This window comes from Triticum aestivum, chromosome 3A, assembly GCF_018294505.1.
Source record: "Triticum aestivum cultivar Chinese Spring chromosome 3A, IWGSC CS RefSeq v2.1, whole genome shotgun sequence".
Taxonomy (NCBI): domain Eukaryota; kingdom Viridiplantae; phylum Streptophyta; class Magnoliopsida; order Poales; family Poaceae; genus Triticum; species Triticum aestivum.
The window spans coordinates 410,641,048-410,666,473 of NC_057800.1; the positions used below are offsets into that span (position 1 = coordinate 410,641,048).

Below are 25,426 nucleotides of genomic sequence, written 5' to 3' on the forward strand. Positions count from 1 at the left end.
AATTCATGCTCGTCCTCGAGTAGGTAAATTTTTGATGTGGAATGCTACCTAGCATATTTTTCAATGTAATTTTATTTATTGTGGCATGAATATTCAGATTGAAAGATTCAAGACAAAAGTTTAATATTGACATAAAAATAATAATGCTTCAAGCATACTAACCAGGCAATCATGTCTTCTCAAAATAACACGGCCAAAGAAAGTTATCCCTACAAAATCATATAGTTTCGCTATGCTCTATATTCATCACACAAAATATTTAAATCATGCATAACCCCGATGACAAGCCAAGAAATTGTTTCATACTTTTGATGTTCTCAAACTTTTTCAATCTTCACGCAATACATTAGTGTGAGCCATGGACACAGCACTATGGGTGGAATAGAATGGTGGTTGTGGAGAAGACAAAAAGGAGAAGATAGTCTCACATCAACTAGGCGTATCAACGGGCTATGGAGATGCCCATCAATAGATATCAATGTGAGTGAGTAGGGATTGCCATGCAATGGATGCACTAGAGCTATAAGTGTATTAAAGCTCAACAAAAGAAATTAAGTGGGTGTGCAGCCAACTGGCTTGCTCACGAAGACCTAGGGCATTTTGAGGAAACTCATCATTGGAATATACAAGCCAAGTTCTATAATGAAAAATTCCCACTAGTATATGAAAGTGACAAAATAGGAGACTCTCTATCATGAAGATCATGGTGCTACTTTGAAGCACAAGTGTGGAAAAAGGATAGTAGCATTGCCCCTTCTCTCTTTTTCTCCCATTTTTTATTTGGGCCTTTTCTCTTTTTTATGGCCTCTTTTGTCGTGTGGAATCTCATCCCGACTTGTGGGGGAATCATAGTCTCCATCGTCCTTTCCTCACATGGGATAATGCTCTGATAATGATGATCATCACACTTTTATTTACTTACAACTCAAGAATTACAACTCAATACTTAGAACAAAATATGACTCTATGTGAATGCCTTCGGCGGTGTACCGGGATGTGCAATGAATCAAGAGTGACATGTATGAAAGAATTATGAACGGTGGCTTTGCCACAAATATGATGTCAACTACATGATCATGGAAAGCAATATGACAATGATGAAGCGTGTCATAATAAACGGAATGGTGGAACGTTGCATGGCAATATATCTCAGAATGGCTATGGAAATACCATAATAGGTAGGTATGGTGGCTGTTTTGATGAAGGTATATGGTGGGTTTATGGTACCAGCAAAAGTTGCGCGGTACTAGAGAGGCTAGCAATGGTGGAAGGGTGAGAGTGCGTATAATCCATGGACTCAACATTAGTCATAAAGAACTCACATACTTATTGCAAAAATATATTAGTTATCGAAACAAAGTACTACACGCATGCTCCCAGGTGGATAGATTGGTAGGAAAAGACCATCGCTCGTCCCCGACCGCCACTCATAAGGAAGACAATCAAAAAATAAATCATGCTCCGACTTCATCACATAACGGTTCACCATACGTGCATGCTACGGGAATCACAAACTTTAACACAAGTATCTCTCAAATTCACAACTACTCAACTAGCATGACTCTAATATTACCATCTTCATATCTCAAAACAATCATCAAGTATCAAACTTCTCATGCTATTCAATGCACTTTATATGAAAGTTTTTAATATACCCATCTTGGATGCCTATCATATTAGGACTAATTTCATAACCAAAGCAAATTACCATGCTATTCTAAAAGACTCAAAATAATATAAGTTAAGCATGAGAGATCAATAATTTCTATAAAATAAAACCATCACCATGCTCTAAAAAGATATAAGTGAAGCACTAGAGCAAAATTATCTATCTCAAAAGATATAAGTGAAGCACATAGAGTATTCTAATAAATTCCGATTCATGTGTGTCTCTCCAAAAGGGTGTGTACAGAAATGGTGATTGTGGTAAACTAAAAAGAAAAGACTCAAATCATACAAGACGCTCCAAGAAAAACACATATCATGTGGTGAATAAAAATATAGCCTCAAGTAAAGTTACAGATAGACAAAGACGAAAGAGGAGATGCCTTCCGGGGCATCCCCAAGATTAGGCTTTTGGTTGTCCTTGAATTTTAGCTTGGGTTGCCTTGGGCATCTTCAAGCTTAGGCTCTTGCCACTCCTTATTCCAAAATCCATCAAATCTTTACCCAAAAACTTGAAAACTTCACAACACAAAACTCAACTGAAAATCTCATGAGCTCTGTTAGTATAAGAAAACAAACCAACACTTTAAGGTACTGTAATCAACTCATTCTTTATTTATATTGGTGTTAAACCTACTGTATTCCAACTTCTCTATGGTTCATGCCCCCCGATACTAGCCATAGATTCATCAAAATAAGCAAACAACACACGAAAAATAGAATCTGTCAAAAACAGAACAGTCTGTAGCATTCTGTAGGTTTCGAATACTTCTGTAACTCCAAAAATCCTAAGAAATTAGGACGTCCTAAATAATTTGTATATTGATCTACTTCAGTTGGAATTGGTATTCTATCACTCTCTGGTAAAAAATGAAAATTATTCTCGTGAGCGCAAACTTTCTATTTTTTTCAGCAAGATCAAATAACAATCACCCAAGAATATCCTAAAGGCTTTACTTGGCACAAACACTAATTAAAACATAAAAACACAATCATAACAGAGGATAGATGATTTATTTATTACTAAACAGGAACAAAAATAAAATTGGGTTGCCTCCCAACAAGCGCTATCGTTTAACGCCCCTAGCTAGGCATAAAAGCAAGAATAGATCTAGGTATTGCCATGATAATGATAAGGTAAATCGCGAAAACTCATCTCATACTCCCTACGTTCAGCAGCAAGTTTCCTTTGTGGCAAGCAAAAGTAATCAAAAGGGCTAAATTTAATGGGACAAAAGTCCCCAAGATCAAGCTCGGGAGGTATTGGTTCCTCCTTTGGCCCCTCATATTGCACAACCAATTCATCATTATAAGCATTCTTTTGGCAAAAAGTCATGAGCTTTTATTCAAGGCAAAAACCTAACCCATTATTCTGGATAGCAAAGTTATTATCAAGTTCAGAAATTCTGTCAACTAGAACATCGGTAGGAACCTTTTTTCTAAGGTTTTCATTAAAAGCAACATGATCTAGAGATCATAAGCGCATTATCTCTTCTTGATAAAAAAAGGATCGCTTCTATAGGAGGACGGACGGCATCCACCCTATAATGCGAAAAAAATTCGTTGGCCTCTTTTATTATAAATCTGAACTCATGAGCTAAAAAGATGGTAGCTGCTCGCTTAACAGAAGAATGCTCGATATTGGAAAATTCTAGAAAAATACTTTGAATGCAAGGGTGCATATGAATAAATTGTCTTTCAAGTTCAGCTATGAGCAAAGATATAGCATCCGCAAAACTACTACTTCTATAAAGAATAGACCCTCCCATAGTGGGCAAAGCACCGACACAAGTAAAGAAATCTTGAATAACTCCTTCTCCAATAAATTACCACTACCAATCCAAAACTTTTTAGTGTGTAAAATAGTAGGTTCTTCATGAGGATTATCAAAAGCATCAAGGTTCCCCCCGTTGTTACTATTATCCTTATCAATGATAATCTCCCCAGTTTCAGACATGATGGCAATAAGCCGCAATAAGAACGAATACACAAGAGGCAAGCGAAAGAAAGCAAACGGAAAAAGGGCGAATAAAACGGCAAAGGTGAAGTGGGGGAGAGGAAAACGAGAGGCAAATGGCAAATAATGTAATGCGAGCGATAAGAGTTTGTGATGGGTACTTGGTATGTCTTGACTTGAGCGTAGATCTCCCCGGCAACAGCGCCAGAAATCCTTCTGGCTACCTCTTGAGCATGCGCTGGTTTTCCCTTGAAGAGGAAAGGGTGATGCAGCTAAGTAGTGCAAGTATTTACCTCAGTTTTTGAGAACCAAGGTATCAATCCAGTAGGAGACTACACGCAAGTCGCCTAGTACCTGCACAAACAAATAAGAACCTTGCAACCAACGCGATAAAGGGGTTGTCAATCCTTTCATGGCCACTAGCAAAAGTGAGATCTGGTAAAGATAATAAGATAAATATTTTTGGTATTTTTGTTGTATAGATTGAAAACTAAAGATTTCATAATAAACGGCGACAGAAATGGCTAGTTGAAGGGAAACTAATATAATGTAAAGTAGACTCGGGGGCCATAGGTTTCACTAGTGGCTTCTCTCAAGATAGCATATATTACGGTGGGTGAACAAATTACTGCCGAGCAATTGATAGAAAAGCGCATAGTTATGATGATATCTAGGCATGATCATGACTATAGGCATCACGTCTGTGTCAAGTAGACCGAAACGATTATGCATCTACTACTATTACTCCACACATCGACCGCTATCCGGCATGCATCTAGAGTATTAAGTTCATAAGAACAGAGTAACGCATTAGGCAAGATGACATGATGTAGAGGGATAAACTCAAGCAATATGATATAAACCCCATCTTTTTATCCTCGATGGCAACAATACAATACGTGCCTTGCTGCCCCTACTGTCACTGGGAAAGGACACCGCAAGATTGAACCCAAAGCTAAGCACTTCTCCCATTACAAGAAAGATCAATCTAGTATGCCAAACCAAACTGATAATTCGAAGAGACTTGCAAAGATATCAAATCATGCATATAAGAATTCAGAGAAGAATCAAATACTATTCATAGATAATCTTAATCATAAACCCACAATTCATCGAATCTCGGCAAACACACTGCAAAAAGTATAACATCAAATAGATCTCCAAGAACATCGAGGAGAACTTTGTATTGAGAACCAAAGAGAGATAAGAAGCCCTCTAGCTAATAACTATGGATCCGAAGGTCTGTGGTAAACTACTCACACATCATCGAAGAGGCTATGGTGTTGATGTAGAATCCCTCCGTGATCGAATCCCCCTCTTGTAGATCGCCGGAAAAGGTCCCCAGATGGGATCTCACGGGTACAAAAGGTTGCGGCGGTGGAAAAGTGGTTTCGTGGCTCCCTTGGATGTTTTTAGGGTATAAGAGTATATATAGGCGAAGGAAATAGGTCGGTGGAGCTACGAGGGGCCCATGAGGGTGGGGGTGCGCCTGCCCCCCTAGGCGCGCTGCCGTACCTCATGGCCGCCTCGTTGCTTCCTTGACCTCCACTCCAAGTCTCTTGGATTGCATTTGTTCCAAAAAATATCGTCGCCAAGGTTTCATTCCGTTTGATATTCCTTTTCTGTGAAACATTGAAATAGGCAAAAAATAGCAACTGGCACTGGGCCTCCGGTTAATAGGTTAGTCCCAAAAATAATATAAAAGTGCATATTAAAGCCCATTAAACATCCAAAACAGATAATATAATAGCATGGAACAATCAAAAAATATAGATACGTTGGCGAAGTATCGTAATCCTATTCTGGAGGTCATGTTACTAGACCATGGCAAACCTGCGAACTATGAAGAAGCTATGATGAGCCCAGATTCCGGTAAATGGCTTGAGGCCATGAAATCTGAGATAGGATCCATGTATGAGAACAAAGTATGGACTTTGGTGGACTTGCCCTATGATCGCCAAGACATTGAGAATAAATGGATATTCAAGAAGAAGACTGACGCTGATGGTAATGTCACCGTCCACAAAGCTTGACTTGTCGCAAAAGGTTTTCGACAAGTTCAAGGGGTTGACTACGATGAGACCTTCTCACTCGTAGTGATGCTTAAGTCAGTCCGGATCATGTTAATAATTGCTACATTTTATGATTATGAAATTTGGCAAATGTACGTCAAAACTGCATTCTTTAATGGATTTCTTAAAGAAGAGTTGTATATGATGCAACCAGAAGGTTTTGTCGATCCTAAAGGTGCTAACAAAGTGTGCAAGCTCCAGCGATCCATCTATGGACTGGTGCAAGCATCTCGGAGTTGGAATTTATGCTTTGATGAGGTGATCAAAGCATATGGTTTTATTCAGAATTTCGGTGAAGCCTGTATTTACAAGAAAGTGAGTGGGAGCTCTATAGCATTTCTGATATTATATGTAGATGACATATTGTTGATTGGAAATGATATAGAATTTCCGGATAGCATAAAAGGATACTTGAATAAGAGTTTTTCAATGAAAGACCTTGGTGAAGCTGCTTATATATTGGGCATCAAGATCTATAGAGATAGATAAAGACGCTTAATAGTACTTTCACAAAGCACATACCTTGACAAAGTTTTGAAGAAGTTCAAAATGGATCAGTCAAAGAAAGGGTTCTTGCCTATGTTGCAAGGTGTGAAGTTGAGTCAGACTCAAAGCCCGACCACTGTAGAAGATATAGAGAACATGAAAGTCATTCCCTATGCCTCAGCCATAGGTTCTATCATGTATGCTATGTTGTGTACCAGACTTGATGTGTGCCTTGCCATAAGTCTGGCAGGGAGGTACCAAAGTAATCCAGGAGTGTATCACTGGGCCGCGGTCAAGAACATCCTGAGGTACCTGAAAAGGACCAAGGATATGTTTCTTGTTTATGGAGCTGACAAAGAGCACATCGTAAATGGTTACATCGATGCTAGCTTTGGCACTGATCCAGATGACTCTAAGTCACAAACCGGATACATATTTATAATGAATGGTGGAGCTGTCAGTTGGTGCAGTTCCAAGCAAAGCGTCATGGAGGGATCTACGTGTGAAGTGGAGTACATATCTGCTTCGGAAGCGGCAATGAAGGAGTTTGGATGAAGGAGTTCATATCCGATCTAGGTGTAATACCTAGTGCATCGGGTCCAATGAAAATCTTTTGTGACAATACTGGAGCAATTGCCTTGGCGAAGGAATCCAGATTTCACAAAAGAACCAAACACATCAAAGATGCTTCAACTCCGTCCGTGATCAAGTCAAGGAGGGAGACATATAGATCTGCAAAATACATACAGAACTGAATGTAGCAGACCCTTGACTAAGCCTCTTCCATGAGCAAAACATGATCAGCACCAAAACTCCATGGGTTTTAGAATCATTGCAATGTAATCTAGATTATTGACTCTAGTGCAAGTGGGAGACTGGAGGAAATATGCCCTAGAGGCAATAATAAAGTTGTTATTTTATATTTCCTTGTTCATGATAAATGTATATTATTCATGCTAGAATTGTATTGATCGGAAACCTACATACATGTGTGAATATGTAGACAAACACTGTGTCCCTAGTGAGCCTCTACTTGACTAGCTCGTTGATCAAAGATGGTTAAGGTTTCGTCACCATTGACATGAGTTATTATTTGATAACAGGATCACATCATTAAGAGAATGATGTGATGGAAAAGACCCATCCATTAGCTTAGCATAATGATCGTTCAGTTTTATTGCTATTGCTTTCTTCATGTGAAATACATATTCCTTCGACTATGAGATTATGCAACTCCCGGATACCGGAGGAATGCCTTGTGTGCTATCAAACATCACAATGTAATTGGGTGATTATAAACATGCTCTACAGGTATCTCCGAAGGTATTTTTGAGTTGGCATAGATCAAGATTAGGATTTGTCACTCCGAGTATCAGAGAGGTACCTCTGAGCCCTCTCGGTAATACACATCATAAGCTTGCAAGCAGACGACTAAGGAGTTAGTCACGAGGTGATATATTACGGAACGAGTAAAGAGACTTGCCGGTAACAAGATTGAACTAGGTATGAAGATACCGGCGGTCGAATCTCGGGCAAGTAACATACCAACAGACAAAGGGAATAACATATGTTGTCATAACGGTTTGACCGATAAAGATCTTCGTAGAATATGTAGGAGCTAATATGGGCATCCAAGATCCGCTATTGGTTATTGACCAGAGAGGTGTCTCATTCATGTATACATAGTTCTCGAACCCGTAGGGTCCGCACGCTTAATGTTCAATGACGATATTGTATTATATGAGTTATGTGATTTGGTGACCGAATGTTGTTCGGAGTCCCAGATGAGATCACGAACATGACGAGGAGTCTCAAAATGGTTGAGAGGTAAATATTGATATATAGGACGATGATATTCGGACACTGAAAGTGTTTCGGAGAAAACCAGATAGTCATCGGAGTACCGGAGGGGGTACCGGTCACCCCTGAGAGAATATTGGGCCCATTGGGCCATAAGAGGGGAGCACACCGGCCCACAAGGGGCTGGCACGCCCCCAAGGCAGCCAGCCAAGTGGTGAAGGAAAGGGGGGGAGATTCGGCATCCCCTTCCTTCTCTCTTCCCCTCTTTCCTTTCTTCTCCGGCAATTAAGCACCCACAATGCGGCTATATCTCCCACGTGTCGGGGCGCGACTTAGAGGCATAGCCGCATGGTAGGTTTGTCGCAAGAGGGGTAATCTTCACACAATCCCATGTACTGAATAAGAAGGGATAAAGAGTTGGCTTACAATCGCCACTTCACACAAATACAAGTTAAACATACATCATCCAGAATACAATCAAGGTCCGACTACGGAACCAAAATAAGAGAAGAAAACCCCAAATGCTAGATCCCTGATCGTCCCAACTGGGCTCCACTACTGATCAATCGGAAAAGACACAAAACAACGATCAAGATCTTCATCAGCTCCCACTTGAGCTCAGTTGCGTCACCTGCACTGGTATCATCGGCACCTGCGAACTGTTTGGAAGTATCTGTGAGTCACGAGAGCTCAGCAATCTCACACCCGCGAGATCAAGACTATTTAAGCTTATGGGTAGTAAAGGGTAGTGAGGTGGAGCTGCACCAAGCACTAGCATATATGGTGGCTAACTTACGCAAAAGAGAGCGAGAAGAGAAGCAAAGCACGGTCGAGAAGCTATAAGTGATCAAGAAGTGATCCTGAAGCTACTTACCTTCAAGCATAACACAAGAACCGTGTTCACTTCCCGGACTCCGGCGGAAAGAGACCATCACGGCTACACACGCGGTTGATGCATTTTAATTAAGTTAAGTGTCAAGTTCTCTACAAGCGGACATTAACAAATTCCCATCTGCCCATAACCGCGGGCACGGCTTTCAAAAGTTCAAACCCTGCAGGGGTGTCCCAACTTAGCCCATCACAACCTCTCACGGTCAACAAAGGATATTCCTTCTCCCAGGAAGAACCGATCAGACTCGGAATCCCGGTTACAAGACATTTCGACAATGGTAAAACAAGACTAGCAAAGCCGCTCGATGTGCCGACAATCCCGATAGGAGCTGCACATGTCTCATTCTCAGGGCAACACCGGATGAGACATCCTACAAGTAAAACCAAACCTCAAGTTTCCCAAGGTGGCCCCGTAGTCTACTCGGTTCGGACCAACACTTAGAGAAGCACTGGCCCAGGGGGTAAAATAAAGATGACCCTCGGGTTGGCCTACCCAAGGGAAGGGTAATAGGTTGTTAGGCAAATGTAAAACCAAGGTTGGGCCTTGCTGGAGGAGTTTTATTCAAAGCGAACTGTCAAGGGGTTCCCATAACACCAAACTACGTAAGGAACGCAAAATCAAGGAACATAACACCGGTATGACGGAAACTAGGGCGGCAAGAGTGGAACAAAACACCAGGCATAAGGCCGAGCCTTCCACCCTTTACCAAGTATATAGATGCATTAATATAAATAAGAGATATTGTGATATCCCAACATATCCATGTTCCAACATGGAACAAACTTCAACTTCACCTGCAACTAGCAACGCTATAAGAGGGGCTGAGCAAAGCCGTAACCTAGCCAAACAACGATTTGCTTGGAAAGAAGGGTTAGAGGCTTGACATGGCAATATGGGAGGCATGATATAGCAAGTGGTAGGTATCACGGCATAGCAATAGAGCGAGCAATTAGCAAGCAAAGATAGAAGTGATTTCGAGGGTCATCTTGCCCGAGATCCCGCAAGGAAGAAGAACGAGTCCATGAAGAAGACAAACGGACGTAGTCGAACAGATCCTCACAACTCCGGAATGAAACCAAAGCTAACAAGAGAAGCAACCCAGAAAGAAGCAAATAACATAGTAAACAACCATCACATAAGCATGGCACGATGCACAACCAAGTATGATGCATGTCCGATTTAATGAGGCATGGCATGGCAAAATGCACAAACAATACTACAAGTTAAGTGGGGCTCAATATGCAATGAGTTGCATATTGACGAAACACCACATAAATTATTTAGTTCTCTCTCGTTTATATACTCAACAAAATTAAATATTGTTAAACATGGCAAGAGGTGAAGCATGATAAAAATACCTATCTAGGCAAATTTAAATGAGGCCGGAACAATAAGCAACAAGTCCGGAAAATCCTCATGTGCAAATTATAGATTTGGTAATGTTCTGCCCTAAACCATATTTTAGAGTTGTTAACCATGCAAAGTAAGTACACCATGTTACACTAGGCATTTTTCTACCCCATTTACATATAAAGTTTGTTAAATTCGGAGCTACGGTTATTTAGTTATGAATTAAAGCATTTAAGCATGGCATTTAAGCAAATTTAAACAAACAGCTGTTTAAACATTTCAAACATGCATGAAAGTTGGATATTATTAAACTAGATGAAATTCTAAGCATTTTTCATATATAATTCATTTTAAACCGATGCACGGTTGTGGAATTATTATATGCATGAACAACAAGGGTTTTTCTGCAAAACTGCATTCCTGGAAAAATAACTAAATTCACAGATCTGGAAAAAACCTAAACAGGCTGAATCTGGTTGGCCCGATAGAGAGAAGGGCTGTGCTCACATGGGCCAAGCCCAGTCGGTGGAGAGGCTTGGGGGCAGGGAAGCGGCTTGGGACGGCCTTGCTAGTGTGCCTGGCGCGGCCCACCCGAGCGCTGGGTCAACGCGCGACGACATGTTCATCTCGTCGAGGCAGAGGCTGGCGGCGGCAAAGATCAGCGAAGGGACGGCGTTCCAGCGCGGCGGCACGGCGGGCTCTGGCCGGAACGGACGTGGAGCCGACGGATCTAGAGTGGAGGAGGCCGGATCTGGCTCCGGGGGTCCATTTTCGGTGACGGCGAGGATGGGAAGCTCCGGGCGGCGGCAATCCCTGGCGATGGGATCCTGTGGGGGAGAGAGAGATCGTGAGGGAGAGGGAGGAGAGGCAGGGAAGGAAGGAGGAGAGGCAGGGGCGGCGCGACCTGGCCGGAGGTCGTGGGCGGCGACCGGCACCGGAGATGGTCGCCGGCAGGGGCGACGTGGAGGTGTGGTCGGACGGGAGGAGCTCAGGCTCTCCCAATCCTGAACAGGGACGGCGGCGCGGTGCGGGTGTGTCGGGCCTAGATCGGCCCGGCATGGGCCGCGGATGGGCTCCGGCGGGCCTGGCGCGGTGGGGGTTGGCTGAAGGGCGACGTGGACGCGCGCAGTTGGCTGGGAACAGCTGAAGCGGCGGCGTTGGCGATTGGCGGCGCGCCAAGTGGCGGGAACATGGTGGCTGGCGCCGGAATTCGACGAGAAGGTGGCTGGCGGCTGCGGGCATCCCGAGGTGAAGGCTAGAAGTAGGTGGAGGGGGTTTAGGGTTTCAAAAATGGCAAGGGGGCTGTTTAAATAGGAAAAGGGGGTTAGGATTAGGGTTTGGAGGGGTTTTGCTCCGTCTCGGAGTCGTTCGATCACCATCGGACGGTCCAGAGCGGAGGGGGTAGGTAGGTGGGCTAGATGGACTATGAAGAAGGACTTGGGATGAGAGGAAAGAGGGGGAATGCAGCCCGGCGACTGTTTTCGGAGACCGAAAATGTCCGACGATAGATCGACTATAATGTCGCTATAGTTTAACGGTTGGGGTATCAAACGAGCTCCGAATGCGATGAAACTTGGCAGACGGCCTACTGACAACAAAACAACACCGCACGCCAACTTTCATCCCATTCCGAGGACATTTTCCGGCCACTTATAAAATAATATTTCGGACATGCCATGGGCGCGTGCAAGTATGTCTGGGCTTAGAACGGACAACGGAAAGAACGAGGAGGCCGGAACGGATGCAAGTTTTGAAAACATGCAGATGCAATGCACATGATGACATGGCAAGATGCAACACGCAAGCAAATGACAAGACAACAACAACGAATAACTGGAAGACACCTGGCGCAACTGTCTCGGGGTGTTACAGGCGCCACTTGGGGAGGACCCCAAGTAGGATTCGGCCTACTTGGGGCGCCCTCCTGGCTGCTCCCTCCCCCCTCCCACCTATATATATGTGGAGGGGGTGCCATAGCACACACTAGACAATTGCCTAGCCATGTGCGGCGCCCCCTCCACCGTTTGCACACCCGATCATATTTTCGTAGTGCTTAGGGAAATCCCTGTGAGGATCACTTCACCATCACTGTCACCACGCCGTCGTGCTGACGAAACTCATCTACTACCTTGACAACTTGTTGGATCAAGAAGGCGAGGGACGTCACCGAGCTGAACGTGTGCAGAACGCGTGGTGTTGTGCGTTCGGTACTTGATCGGTTGACGTGAGAAGAAGTTCAACTACATCAACCACGTCGTGAAACGCTTCCGCTTATTGTCTATAAGGGTACGTAGACACACTCTCCCCCTCGTTGCTATGCATCTCCATGAATAGATCATTGCGTGTGCATAGAATTTTTTTGTTTTTCCATGCAACAATTCCCATCAGTGCTGCCGCGCACCCGAACCAGCCAAGTTTCCCGCTCCTCTCCATTTGTGACTCCACTACCGCGTCTTCCCCATCTCCGAGTCGTTCCAGTCTGGGGCCTCGCCGACGTCCGCCGGCCTTGGTGCGCTCGATGCGGTGTGGTCAACATGGTCAACAAACGAGAGTCATCGGAAGATGACTGTACGTGAGAGGCTAACCGTAGGGACGCACCACGCCCATGGACGTATGCATGCAACTGCATCCTTTTTACCCAGAAAAATAATTTTTCCTTCCCCTGACAGTTGAGACCCACTAGCTGCATCTTCGCACACAAGGAAGTGCGTCCTTATTACGGGCAAAAAAATGATTCCTCCCCCTGACAGCTGGGACCCATCAGCTATATCTTCACGCGCAAGGAAGTGCCTCCTTATCCTCCCTGACAGCTGGGACTCACCGGGTCGAACTGTACGTAGGGTTGTCTCTCTGGTAGCGAATGTGTACGTACATATTGGTCGATCGGTCTCTCTGCAAGGATGAACCGTGGCTAAGCAAGGAGCGGCACGTGTGACGTAGCAGTTGAGGCGGTCCTGTATAAATCATGTACATGTACGTACAGCCACGCTGCAAGAAAGTAAATACGGCTACGCACATACATACGGGTGGGGTCATGAACGTGTACGCACGCATACTTACGGCCAGGGCTCGTGTACATGGAGAGGCAACGGACGGCAGCGAGGTCGTCCTGTTCATCGGCAGCTAACTGGCTAGGTCAGAACGGAGGAAACAGCGTCGTGTTCACCAGGAGCCAAGTGACTGGGTCGGAACGTGTCCTGTTCATCAGGAGTCAACCGGCTTGGACGGAACAGCCGGAATGGGGTATGGCGTACCGCAAAACCGACAAAAACGGCCTTCTGTTCGACCGCGTACGGTCGAAACGGGGTCCTGTTCATTGGGAAGGGTCTGGCGTACCTCAGAATGGAGGAAACGGCCTTCTATTTGAGTTCCTATGGTCGAAATGGGGTGCTGTTGATTGAGAGGGGTGTGGTGTACTGCAAAACGGAGGAAACAGACTTGTGTTGGAGCGCCTACGGTCGAAATGGGGTCCTGTTCATTGGGAGGGGTCTGGCGTACCGCAAAATGGGACTCCACGGGCTACTGTTCAACCACCGTCGGCTTCCTCCTGCCTCCACCAGTTACTGTTCATCCACGGGGTCATGTTCATCCAGCCTCCACCTACTATTGTTCATCCACCGTCGACTTCCTCCTGCCTCCACCAGTTACTGTTCATCCACGGGGTCCTGTTCATCCAGCCTCCACCGGCTCCTATTCAACCAGCCCTCCATGAGGTCCTGTTCAACCAGCCCTCCACGGGGTCCTGTTCTACCAGCCTTTCACGGGGTCCCTCCACCGACTACTGTTCATCCACCCCCACCTCCTCGATCGGGGTCTTGTTCATCCAGCGGCAACGGCCTCTACTACCACGGGATCCTGTTTATCCAACCCCCACCGGAGACTGTTCATCAAGAGGCAGCTTGGATCGGCTTCAGTTAGCAACAGTAGCGAAGGAATCACTCGGGTTCAGTTAACAGCCAAGGGATCGATCGGGGTTTAGTAACGTAGCTAGTGCAATCGCTCGGGTTCGGTTAGAGCCCAACGCCTCACACACACGCGCGTACGTGTACGAGAGAAACGCGTAAATCTTCGTGCATCGCTCGGCCCCGACCACCCACCGTAACCGGGAACTCCCCAAAATTTTCCTTGCCCTCGCTTCTACCACGATTTTTTCTGTCATGGACGTCCCAAAAAGAATGTCATGCAGGTGCGTCCCCGGCCCGCCCAGGACGAAAAGCCCATTTTCTGTCATGATTTTTTGTCATAGAAGTAGGATCCCACCACATCTATGACGATACGTACTTTTGTCACAATTATCGGCATAGAAGTGTCATAAGCATGACAGAAATAATTTTCGTTCGACCCAAAATGTCACATATGTGTCTTTTTTTGTAGTGCATAATTTCCGGTCGCATCAGAACTATGTCTCTGTGTGTGGTGATTGGAAAGCCCAACATTTAGGCTGAAGACTTTCTGAGATGTCATGTTCCATCATCCTCATGCATGAGGATTATGCATATTCGTTTCTAAGTGGTCTAGGACACGACGCATACATGCTTATGGGCGTTTGTCCGTGTTCGGCATCGTCAAGGATAGAAGGAATGACACTGCTGGTCAAGCAGATGCGACAACACACAGTGGTTGAGTTTTCGTGGTGCTACTTTAGTACCAGAACTGGAGTTTTTAGGGTGAAAATCCTTGGTTTGACCTTCATCAGTCATGCCTGGTAATGGCGGTGTTTCGACTTTGTTACCTTGTTGAAGGCATTGCATGAAATTTGCTCAATTTTGGTCTCAGGGTGAAAACTCGAGATCTAGTCTTTGACTGAAACTGGTGATGGTGACACTTGTGTGTCTTTATCATCCTGAAGGTGTTGCTTTTGGAGAACCTTCTTGCAGCCCATGTGTTGTCACAATAGTGTTTTTTTACCCCGAAACCATAGGACAATTGTTATACAAAATTTTTCTATTAATATGAGTAGTATTTACAAAAACAAATAATGACAGAAAAAAGGAAAGAGTGTATAGCTCAAGAGTTTCCTTTTCTAGGCAACATAAGGAATAATATATTATCTAACTGGACTAATCACAGATATACTGATCATCAATTCTTGATCTTGCCTACTTTCCGAGGTTTCATACGCAACAATGTGAACTTGAGCAATTCATTGAGAGTGGCTCTAGGAGTTCGAGTTTGAGCATTCTTGAAGATTTTATCGTTCCGTTGGGTCCATATTCTCTAGCTGCCCATGATGACAATATCCAAACCAATAGTCATGGGAAGTTCCACAAGAACAAGATGAACTTCATCAAAGAATGAGATGCCTATGTGCTTATTGGGCATGCTCTTCTACCAACAACTTTGAGGAAAAGTACAATCCAGAAGAAGACTTTGTAGCTGAGCATAGCACCACATTTCCAGAGTTTAGTGAACATGCTATGAGCCTTATCTGGTCCCCTGAGATGTGTATACATTTTATTGATAAGAGTAAGTATGGCCCCAAGGGTAGATCCATTTGTCATTATGAGCCAAAACCTGTCTTTCCTAAAGGAAAGTCTAAAGCAGCAAGAATTGGGTGCATGCTTGAGTGGAAAGTGGTCTATTGAATAAATCTTCAAAGTGCTCTTGTGCCATGACTTTCTGAAGAGAGATCATGTCCTGATAACTGAAGGAGTGAAATTCTGGATATGAGAGTGTCAACTGTTGTTGCCTCCACTGGTATTCCCAAAACAAAACAGTTTGTCATTACCAGCATCACAAGAGGCAATTTGTTTATAGAGAGGGGGATCTTAATAATAGATTTCCACCAAAATGATCCAGTTTTCTATCAGTTGGTGGTCCGTCTGAGTAGTAAGACTCCCAAATAATACTAACCCGGGGCAGATCCTGTTGGTTCATGAATTTCTGAAGATGCTTCATCAGAAGTGTGTTGTTATGGGTAATCACTTTGCGGCATAGGGATTAGGTCTTTGGTGTTGGGCTTTTGGGTATTTAGAGGAAGCTGAAGGTATGTGAATTGAAGTTTTTGCCCTTGGCACTCAAGCAAAGCAGCCGGAAATTGAGTTCTTTGTGCAGAGAGATTGGGTTTTTGGTATTTAGAGGAAGCCCAAGGCATGTGAATGGAAGTTTACCCCCTTCAAACTCAAGCAAATCAGCCAGAAACTAAGTTCTTTGTGCAAAGAGATTAATGGGCACCAACAAAGATTTGTAATAATTGACCTTCAGCCAGTATAATCGGCATAATATTGCGGAAGGTTTTTTCCATGTAAAATGCCCTCAGCTTTAGCAGGGAGAATAATCTATGTGTCATCTGCACACTGAATAAATTGGATGATGACAAGATGTATGTCTTAAAGGGGAGTCGGCCAAATGAGTGTGCATGTGTTCACTGAAAATAGACCGTAGGAGGCCAGCAGCTAACACAAAAATGAGGGGTGAAAGTGGATATCCTTGTCTAACACCTCGTGCAGAAAAATTGTTTTCCAGGTTTTATGTTACCATTAGGCAGTACAGAAGAGAAACCAGTGTTAGAAACCTTACTAATCCGGGTCATCCACCTTTGTCCAAATCCTTTGGCGGTAAGCAGTTCCATGATAGTGTTATGGTCAAGCAGATCAAATCAAATGCCTTCTCAAAATCAAGTTTTAAAATCACTATTTCAATCTTTGAGTGATAGCATTGATGCACATATTCAAAAGCCCATGCCAGACAATCTTGGATACTTTTGCTATGCAGAAATCCATATTGATTTTTATGCACCAATTTAAGAATGGTCCTTTGCACTTTGTTAGCCAGAAGTTTGGTGAGAATTTTCAATGCGCAATTGAGAAGAGAGATAGGTGTGAAGTCCCCGGAAGAGAAGGTTATCTTTCTTAGGGATCATGGTGATGAAGAAACAATTTATGCTCTCCATATTGATATGACCCTAATAGAAATCCCCAATGAGTTTGCAGAAGTCCAGAGTTACAATGTGCCAACAAGCTTTGAGAAGCTTTTGTGGAACCATCTGGTCTGAGGGCTTCGTCAGCAGGCATATGTTCACTAACCAAATCAATCTCCTCTTTGTTGAAAGGACCTTCCCGATCATGTAAATCATTAGTGCTTAAGACCAGGTTTTGAAGTTGCAAAGGATTGTGGGTAGGAGTGATGGATCCAAGTCCGTCTTTAAAGGCTCCGAATAAAGTAACCGTAGTGGTCAATGTCTTTGTTAGTTACTACATGCCTAAGATCTTGGTTTTCTTTCTTTTTTGCCTTCTAGTAATAATTTGGATGTGTGCATCATCAATGTCTCAAGTTGCCCGTGGTATTGAGTTGCTGCAGAAGCCAGGTGTACTTGATATCGTCTTGATATTAATATATTCCGTTTACCAAAAAAAAGCATTCGTGTGGTGCAAAATGTTTACAAAAGATAGACCTCTATGATGTACTAGTATAAGATAACTAATGAACCTAAACATTCCATGTGGTCAAATGATATGTACACATCAATTCATACTTGCGGGCAACTAATGCATTTCTTTCTAGAACATGCCTCATATCGTCATCATCTACCTCTTCTGGAAGTTGAGCTTCATGATGGCAAAACTGAACAAGAAGGCAAACAGCACCGCGAACGCCACGACCACCGTAGCAACATAACCTAACCAGCTGTGCTTGAAGTCGAAGTAGCCCTCTATAAAGTCTTTCACGGGAGTGCCGTCCTCCATCGGCGTTGTGACATCACCGAACTGTGAGACAACCAGCCCGTACAGTGTCCACGCTACGGGGCATACCCAGCAATACCATCTCCACCAGATTGGAACTTTCTGTACATTGTTTCAGGGTAAAACGGGGAATAGTTAAGCTACGAAATGCTGAAAAAAGGAGTAGATGTGGACTGCCAAAGGTGATGGCACTTACTGGTCGGGGGATGATGAAACCTGAGAAGAGATTCCAGATGGCGTAGAATGCTGACGAGACGATTGAGGCGATGTGGTAGTTGGGTGTCAAGCCAACAGCCATCATGCCGTAGAATGTGAAGTAGAGCAGCGTGAAGTACATGAAGAAGAGGTACCAGAAGAATTTAGGAGCTGTCCACTCAAACCCAATCATCGAGTAAACTATGACTCCGTGTACGGTAGCCTGAGCGAGTGTGTATGGGAGTTCAATGACAACCTGCAATAGAGAAGTTTCAACACTAATCAGACTCTGGCTCTCAGTAATGCAACCACCAGCTTAGAGCATGAGCACCTGGAACTTTGAATAATAAGAGAACAACTTTCACCTGGCCAAATGCGTACGGGAATGCTGAGTACATGCCGGCTGCTCTTTCACGGTAAAAGACTGTCCTCTCCACAGCCACCACTGGTTGAACCGAAGTACAGTTCATAATACCGATGAACAGCACTGCAGCATACATTGACCCCATGGCGTTGAACAAGTCTTGTGACTGGCTCCTGGAATAAGAACCAAGAGATAAATAAAATTTCAAAGGTTGGCTGCTTGCTTGCTATATAGGATGTGTGTGTCATGACATACATTTTGCCACCAAGGTCCCAGAAGATGGTGCCGAAGAGGAGAGCAATCACAGTAGTGAAAAGGAACCTAACGGCATTGTAAGGAGGGTTCCTCCAGTATGACAGGTTCTGCTTCCACAGGCAAGCTATGCATTGTGTGATCGAAGACTGCGAGTACTGGGTAGGGAAATACAGATCAGTTGAACCCGGCGCGGGTTGGCTTAGTTCCTTTATCAATGCCTTGTTTCTCCTGCAAAAGGTAACATGCCAATATTACATCTACATCTGCCATAGCAAAAATGCATTGGAGAAAGGAAAGCTGGCCTATTGTCCACTTCGAAGAAAAAAAACCGTTTCCGAAAAAAAGCTGGCCTATTGGAAGTCTGCCTTTGCAAATCTAAGTCCAAGTCAAAGAGCATTAGTATGTTACAACCGGGTAGTCCTTCAGTTTGTTATCATACCTTAGTTGTATTAGTATGCTGAGTTACCTGTAGCAAACTTCTAAGGTTTTGACATACCATAAATAAATCTAGTACCTATTTATCTGTAGTATGCTAAGTTACTTTATCTGTAGCATACTTAAAATAACTATGTTTCCTTGACCATCTAATGTGATTCCAAATGACTATATCTAGGATGGCAAGTAAGTTACTCACTGGTAGAGTTCAGATTTCTTGTATATGTCACTGAAATCAATGGCTAGCATCTGTTCTTGACCGATCGTTGTCACTTCCAACATCCATGTTGCTGGATTGTAGCCATCTTTAATTTTGCTGACTCCATGAATGCCCTGAGCAAAACAAAACCATGGGCTTATCAGTAAGCAAATTAGATTGGGGTAATATTCAAATTCTTGTAACATTGGTTTACCTCGTAGTAATTGATTAAGTCTGCAGAATGATGGCCCAATGGACCAGCATAGATCTCTTCTCCACCTCGCTTCATCAGGAATAGCTGCAAGCATTGATCAGGAAGTTTAGATCTCAGGGCATAATTCAAGGTTTGGACAACCAGCCATAATCAAGCGGTCAAGCCAGGCTAATGAATCGTGCAGATCACACTTCTACAGTAGAGAATGTTCCACAGGAAAGCTGGTAGAAATCTCCGCTGTGAGATCTCACTCACCTCATCAAATGCTTCAAATATGTCAATGCTAGGTTGATGAATCGTGCAAACCACAGTTCTACCAGTATCAACAGTGTTCCTCACTGTCCTCATCACGATTGCGGCTGCTCGGGCATCAAGTCCGGAGGTTGGCTCATCCATGAAAATGATAGAAGGATTAGCAACGAGCTCCACAGCAATGGTCAGCCTCTTCCTCTGTTCAGTTGACAGACCATTCACTCCCGGTAGACCAACCAATGCATCTTTCAGAGGCTTGAGCTCCACAAGCTCCATCACCTCCTCGATGAACATCTGCATACACAGAGGTAAGAAACAGTCGATCGTGTATTAACTAAAGCTAATAATTGCTATTTTGGTTGACTGACCCTTCTTTTGTTTGAATCAACATCCTCGGGAAGACGGAGCCACGCTGAGAAAAGCAGCGACTCATAGACTGTCACCTGCGGAGAGTGGATATCATTCTGTTCGCAGTATCCTGATACGCGTGCAAAGGTCTCTTGTTTCTTCGGGTATCCTGAAATGCTGATGTTTCCTTGAATGTACCCACCTGTCTTTCTCCCTGCCAACACATCCATCAGAGTAGTCTTGCCAGCACCACTGACACCCATCAGGGCAGTCAGTACCCCTGGCCTGAAAGATCCACTAACACCTTTGAGGAGCTCCAATCGGTCTTCAACTACGCCTTGTGCTTTCATTTCCTGAAACAAATTTCGTACTCATGGTTAGGAACTACGACAATGACCTACGATGATACTGTAACAGAAGCATTTTTTTATCAATTACCGGTGGCATGTCAACAGAGTATCTGATGTTGTCAAACGTGAGTGAAAGCGGGAGAAATGGAAGCACCATTCCCCTTTGCATGGGGCTAGAATTCTCTTCGACTATTGCTGAGTCATTTCCAGTGTTCATTCGTATCGGCCCATCATTGCTTGGTGATTCCAGGCGATCAATGTCCAGAACCTCACCGTTCAGGTTGGCATGCTTCTCCTTCAGTTCGTCTTCAGATACCGACGAACGGGAGTTACCGTATGCTGGAAAACCCCAAGATGAAACCGTTCTCAGGAATAGATAATAACCAAATCCACGAAAAATGATCAAACTAGTTCTGCATGCACTCACCCTTCAGATATGTAAGGGCAAGAGTGAAGAGAGCATTGAACAACAAGGTGTACCCGAGCATTGCACCCAAACCGATCCAGTACCACTTTGCTTCTGGAAACACTCCGCGATACTTCAGGACTTGCACTCCAAGGGTCTCGTTTGAGGCCGTGCTATTCAATATTTTATCCCAGCTGTGACCGAAGAACTCATTCACTGAGATGGCATTCTGTGCATACATTAGTGGGGAGATCCAGTAGCCCCAAATCCACCATTTCTTCACTTTTTCTGCAAGTTCGAAAGAAGGGAGGCTTACATATGAAAAAAATCTGTATTGTCAAGGACTATTAGGCAAGAAGGATGAATATTTACCTCTTACTAGAATGAATCCGCCCAATACCATAAAAATGAGCAGCATGAATGATGCAAAGACATTCGCAACAATCATGTTCCTTGCTGCTCCACCAATGAATCGGAAGAGTGATGCCGCCATCTGATTGATTGCTAACATAAGAAGATATTGCTTGAAGAACCTGGTTGATGGATAGCGGGTACTGTCAGAACATTTCCGAACAGCATCAAAACAAGATGCGTAGTTGTTAACCAAAAAGAGGATCCCCATAAATCTCACCTGCCTACATTTGGGTCGAACCCCATGACATAGTATGTTATGAAAACATAACCGCCAACCTCAACAAATGTTATTGGGATCTTGAGGATCCATGAGGGTATTGTGTAGGCCCATGCTGGGTAGAAAAGGAGATCTCTCTGCTTGAAGAACACAGGTAGCTTAAAGACGGTGAGTGCAAGCTCAGAGAAGCCATTGAACATGATCATGAGCACACCAAAGAAGAGTGCCCCCATGTAGATGCCCCCATTTGTTACCGAGTCACGCTTCATCTTTGTACGGAAGAAGAGCGTCATTGCAATAAATGACATGAGGATCAGCTGTAATGTCAGAACATGAGGGAATTCGTCATGCCTATGTTGCTTCTCATTCCATTATATACCAACCAATATATTTGTTTGTACTAATGGCAATTACCTGGAAGGTTCTAAACATGTAGACGAAAGAGTTCCTCTTCATGAGGAGGATCTCCCTGTCAATGTTTGCCTTTAGCAGCTCCGTGCCACTCACACCATACCTCGTAGTTGTCAATGCTGCTGGATGGCTCTTGCTCTTGTCGAATGGCACTGCGAGCTCCTTTCTTATAGCTCTCCCGGTGTGGAATGACTGGAATGCACGCACAAAGTCCTTAACCGGCACGAACCTGTAGGGCTCATCACCCTGCGCCCAGTATTGCTTTTGATCTTTCTTCGAAGTCACCTATTCATTAATCACACAGAGACATGTCTTTAATAAAAGCACCCATTCAGTACATAAGGTGGTAGCAATGGCAATGTAAGTACCTCTTGCAAGAAGTCAGCGATGCCCTTCCTCTCAGGACACTTGAACCCCACAGACTCAAAGAATTCAAGCACGTCCTCACGAGGGCCCTGGTACACGACTTGGCCATCAGAGAGGAGGATAATGTCATCAAATAAGTTGTACGTTTCAGGGGCCGGCTGCAGCAGGGAGATGACGGCTGTGCCACCAAGGATGTGCACAGATTGCCTGAGTGAGTTTACAATCTGGAATGTAGTTGAGCTGTCGAGCCCAGTTGAGATCTCGTCCATGAAGAGCGCCTTGGCCGGCCCAACTAGCATCTCACCTACAGGACATATCAACGTAAGCTTATTCATGTAACTGTTTATTTAATAGCTGACGTTGACATACATACTGAAATGGAGCTGGAGTTCTATCTTTTTTTACCAGTTGTAACACGCTTCCGTTGTCCACCAGAGATGCCCCTCAGCATCTCGTCCCCAACCATCGTGTCTGCACACATCTCTAGTCCTAATATCTGTAAAATATAGCAATGTCCAAACGGTGAGCAAGACAGATTTGGGTAATTCAATCTGAAGTTACTCGTAGCTGTAGCTCAAAGTTTCATGTACTACCTTCAGTATATAGTCTGTGTTCACATTGGCCTCCAGACCTCCCATTGAAGACGCCTAATGAAGATAAACAGAAAAAAAAAACATGAAGTCTTCATTTCAGATTAGATATCATGAAGAACACACAGAAACCACCAAAATATTATTGGTTTATTTCGGATTTGCAAGTCTTGCCTTCATAAATGCATCAATATCAGCATCTGGCTTGATATTTGCGGCCTTCTCTCGCCTCGACAACTCAGTCAGCATATCTGGCGATGTAACAAAAAGGAAGCTTGATAAGCATATCTCAAGCAAACTAAGCCAATCCCACAGAATCTGAAAACAGCAGAAATGAATGCATGAGCAAGTGCATGTGACAGTTGCAGAGAATGGTACCAAAGCGAGTGCCAACACCCTGGCAGCGTGCGGAGAAGGCAAGTGTCTCCCTCACGGTCATCTCCCCTATGTGGAGGTCGTGCTGGCTTATGTACGCCGCCGTCCTCTCCGGCACAAACTCCTCCATCCCGTGCCCGTTGTAGGTAACATTGCCTGAGACCTTGAGGTCTTTGTCGAGCCTCCCGGCCAAGGCGAGCAGCAAGGTGGTCTTGCCGGACCCAGGTGGGCCCAACAGGAGTGTCATCCTGCGCGAACGAAAAGAGCGTGAGGTGGAAGGAGCGATGAATGAAACCGAGTTCCAAAAGACCCGGGTCAAAGTCTACAAGTTCAATGTTCAAACAGGTGACAAGTGTACTCCGCAGGCAAGCAGAGCATGAGCATGAGCATGAGCATCGCATGTTTTCTGTGGCCAAAAGGCAAGAGAGATGTTTTGACTACCTGCGTGGCTTGATGATGCCACTGACGTCGTGGAGGATGGGCATGGTCCGCTTCCTGTTGGGGAGTATGCGCAGCGCGTTGGCCGCTTCCTGCACCAAGCACAACCAAAACAAATCAATGATCTCTTCCACTCACACGCTGAGACACAAACGTGTTGGTGCGATGATCACCTCGAGCGTGTTGGTGATGGAGTTGAGGACGGTGGGGAGGCCGCTGTTGCCGACCCGGACCTCCGCCTCCGCCACCAGGCGCTCGAACCGCACCTCGATCGTCGGCATTTCAATCCCAACCCTGCGCAACCAAACACGCACAAATCATCAAACACCCGGCAGGCATGGCGACGAGCTCCGGCCAGAAAACGGAAACGAGTAGTAGCACGCACGCACCGCTCGAGGCGGTCCTTGAGCTTGAGCAGGAAGCGCTCGTTGTCCTCGTCGGCGACGCGCACGAGGCGCTCGAGGAGAGCCCGGCGCTCGCGCGGCCCGAGGCCGTGCACGTCCACGACCCCCTTCCCCGCCGCCGCTCCGGGGGCCGCGCCCTCGCCGCCGTCGAGAGGCGGGAGGATGGCACGGCGGACGCGGTCGTAGGTGGGCAGTTTCTCGAGCGCGGCCCAGCGCAGCGCCTCCTCGTCGTCCTCGTCCCTGGACGATCGCGAGAACACGTCGTCCCCGCGCCGCCATATGGACCCGCTGTCGCGCCGCATGCTGGCGACATTGTGGATTTCCGCCGTCGCGTCCATCTCGCCTAACCCCCCACCGTCGGCGTGATTTCCAAGGGCTTTTCGGGTGTGTTTCAAGCCTCTCGGGCGCGTTTATGCTTATTCGGGTGAGGTGGGACTGCGGCTGGTGCTGGGAGGGAAGCTGGGACGACGGGGGTTTTGTAGGGCGTGGGAATCCGTTGGGACGGAACGGGGCAGGGAAGAAGGTGGTGGCTTTGGCTTGCGATTGCGAGTCAGAGTTGGGAAGCGGGGAAAGTGAGAACACGGGAGACGGCTTGGGTACCACGGAAATCCCCGTCCATTTCTACCGTGCGGCCGCTTGTCGCTTCTAGAAGCCTAGTCCGTACTCCGAGGCTGGACTAGGGCCGCAGTCCTCTAGAACGGCGTGTCCTTCCGCGAAGGATTTGGCGAGCCAGCATTTATTTCGCCAGCATTAGGCTGGTCACAATGGGCAAGAACATAGTCTAGTAACTTACACACTTCCCTAGACTATGTTACTACCTCCACAATGGGTAGGAACATCTATGTAGTGTCATGCAACAATGTATTTATTAGGTTATAGATTCATTGTTTCTTGGAGTGTGTGATGTTCCGGTAACTTAGCTAGTTACCACAAGCACCTCTCTCTTCATTAAATATGTGACACATAAGCAAAGTTGTATTGGAGTGTGTGATGTTACTCCTAAGTTCCTCCCCATTGTGACCAGCCTTACCTGCGGGAATGCGGGCTTGATTAAACCCGTAAGTATTTATTTCCCAGCATTTCCCCCCCTCTGTCCAATCTATTTTTGGCCGCTGAGTAGGAAGGATTTTAGTAGGAATTCTATGAGGAAGATTTTCTCTGGCGCCCTTTGATTTGTATAGGAATCGATTTCTATTTCTACGTGAGTAGGAATTAATCCTTTACATTTCAAATGAAAAAAACATTAGTCTATACTCGATGGAAAATTCTTACCTATGAATCAAATGAGA

The 25,426-nt window shown here is 45.0% G+C and overlaps 1 protein-coding gene across 1 annotated transcript; it reads right to left on the minus strand.

The window, feature by feature from the left end:
• Nucleotides 1–17,531: 17,531 nt before the first annotated feature.
• LOC123061447 (ABC transporter G family member 36) lies at nt 17,532–24,636 on the minus strand. Its single transcript, XM_044484568.1, has 21 exons — nt 24,123–24,636; nt 23,907–24,027; nt 23,737–23,825; nt 23,299–23,543; nt 23,095–23,171; nt 22,924–22,977; nt 22,736–22,826; nt 22,333–22,634; nt 21,968–22,249; nt 21,554–21,870; nt 21,295–21,455; nt 20,944–21,210; nt 20,605–20,855; nt 20,187–20,519; nt 19,822–20,112; nt 19,567–19,650; nt 19,353–19,486; nt 18,719–18,946; nt 18,465–18,636; nt 18,101–18,355; nt 17,532–18,006 (listed from the first exon to the last, which is right to left on the minus strand). The coding sequence occupies exons 1-21, from the start codon at nt 24,473–24,475 to the stop codon at nt 17,749–17,751; spliced, it is 4,365 nt and encodes a 1,454-aa protein (XP_044340503.1). The 5' UTR covers nt 24,476–24,636; the 3' UTR covers nt 17,532–17,748.
• Between the last annotated feature and the right edge of the window lie 790 nt (nt 24,637–25,426).

Excerpts from the sequence above, each read along its gene's own strand:
- LOC123061447 (XM_044484568.1), bottom strand. The coding sequence starts at position 24,475 with ATGGACGCGACGGCGGAAATCCACAATGTCGCCAGCATGCGGCGCGAC. Across the intron at positions 22,827-22,923 it reads ACACAGACTATATACTGAAG|ATATTAGGACTAGAGATGTG; the intron begins GTAGTACATGAA and ends TATATTTTACAG. Across the intron at positions 18,007-18,100 it reads GTTTCATCATCCCCCGACCA|AAAGTTCCAATCTGGTGGAG; the intron begins GTAAGTGCCATC and ends AACAATGTACAG.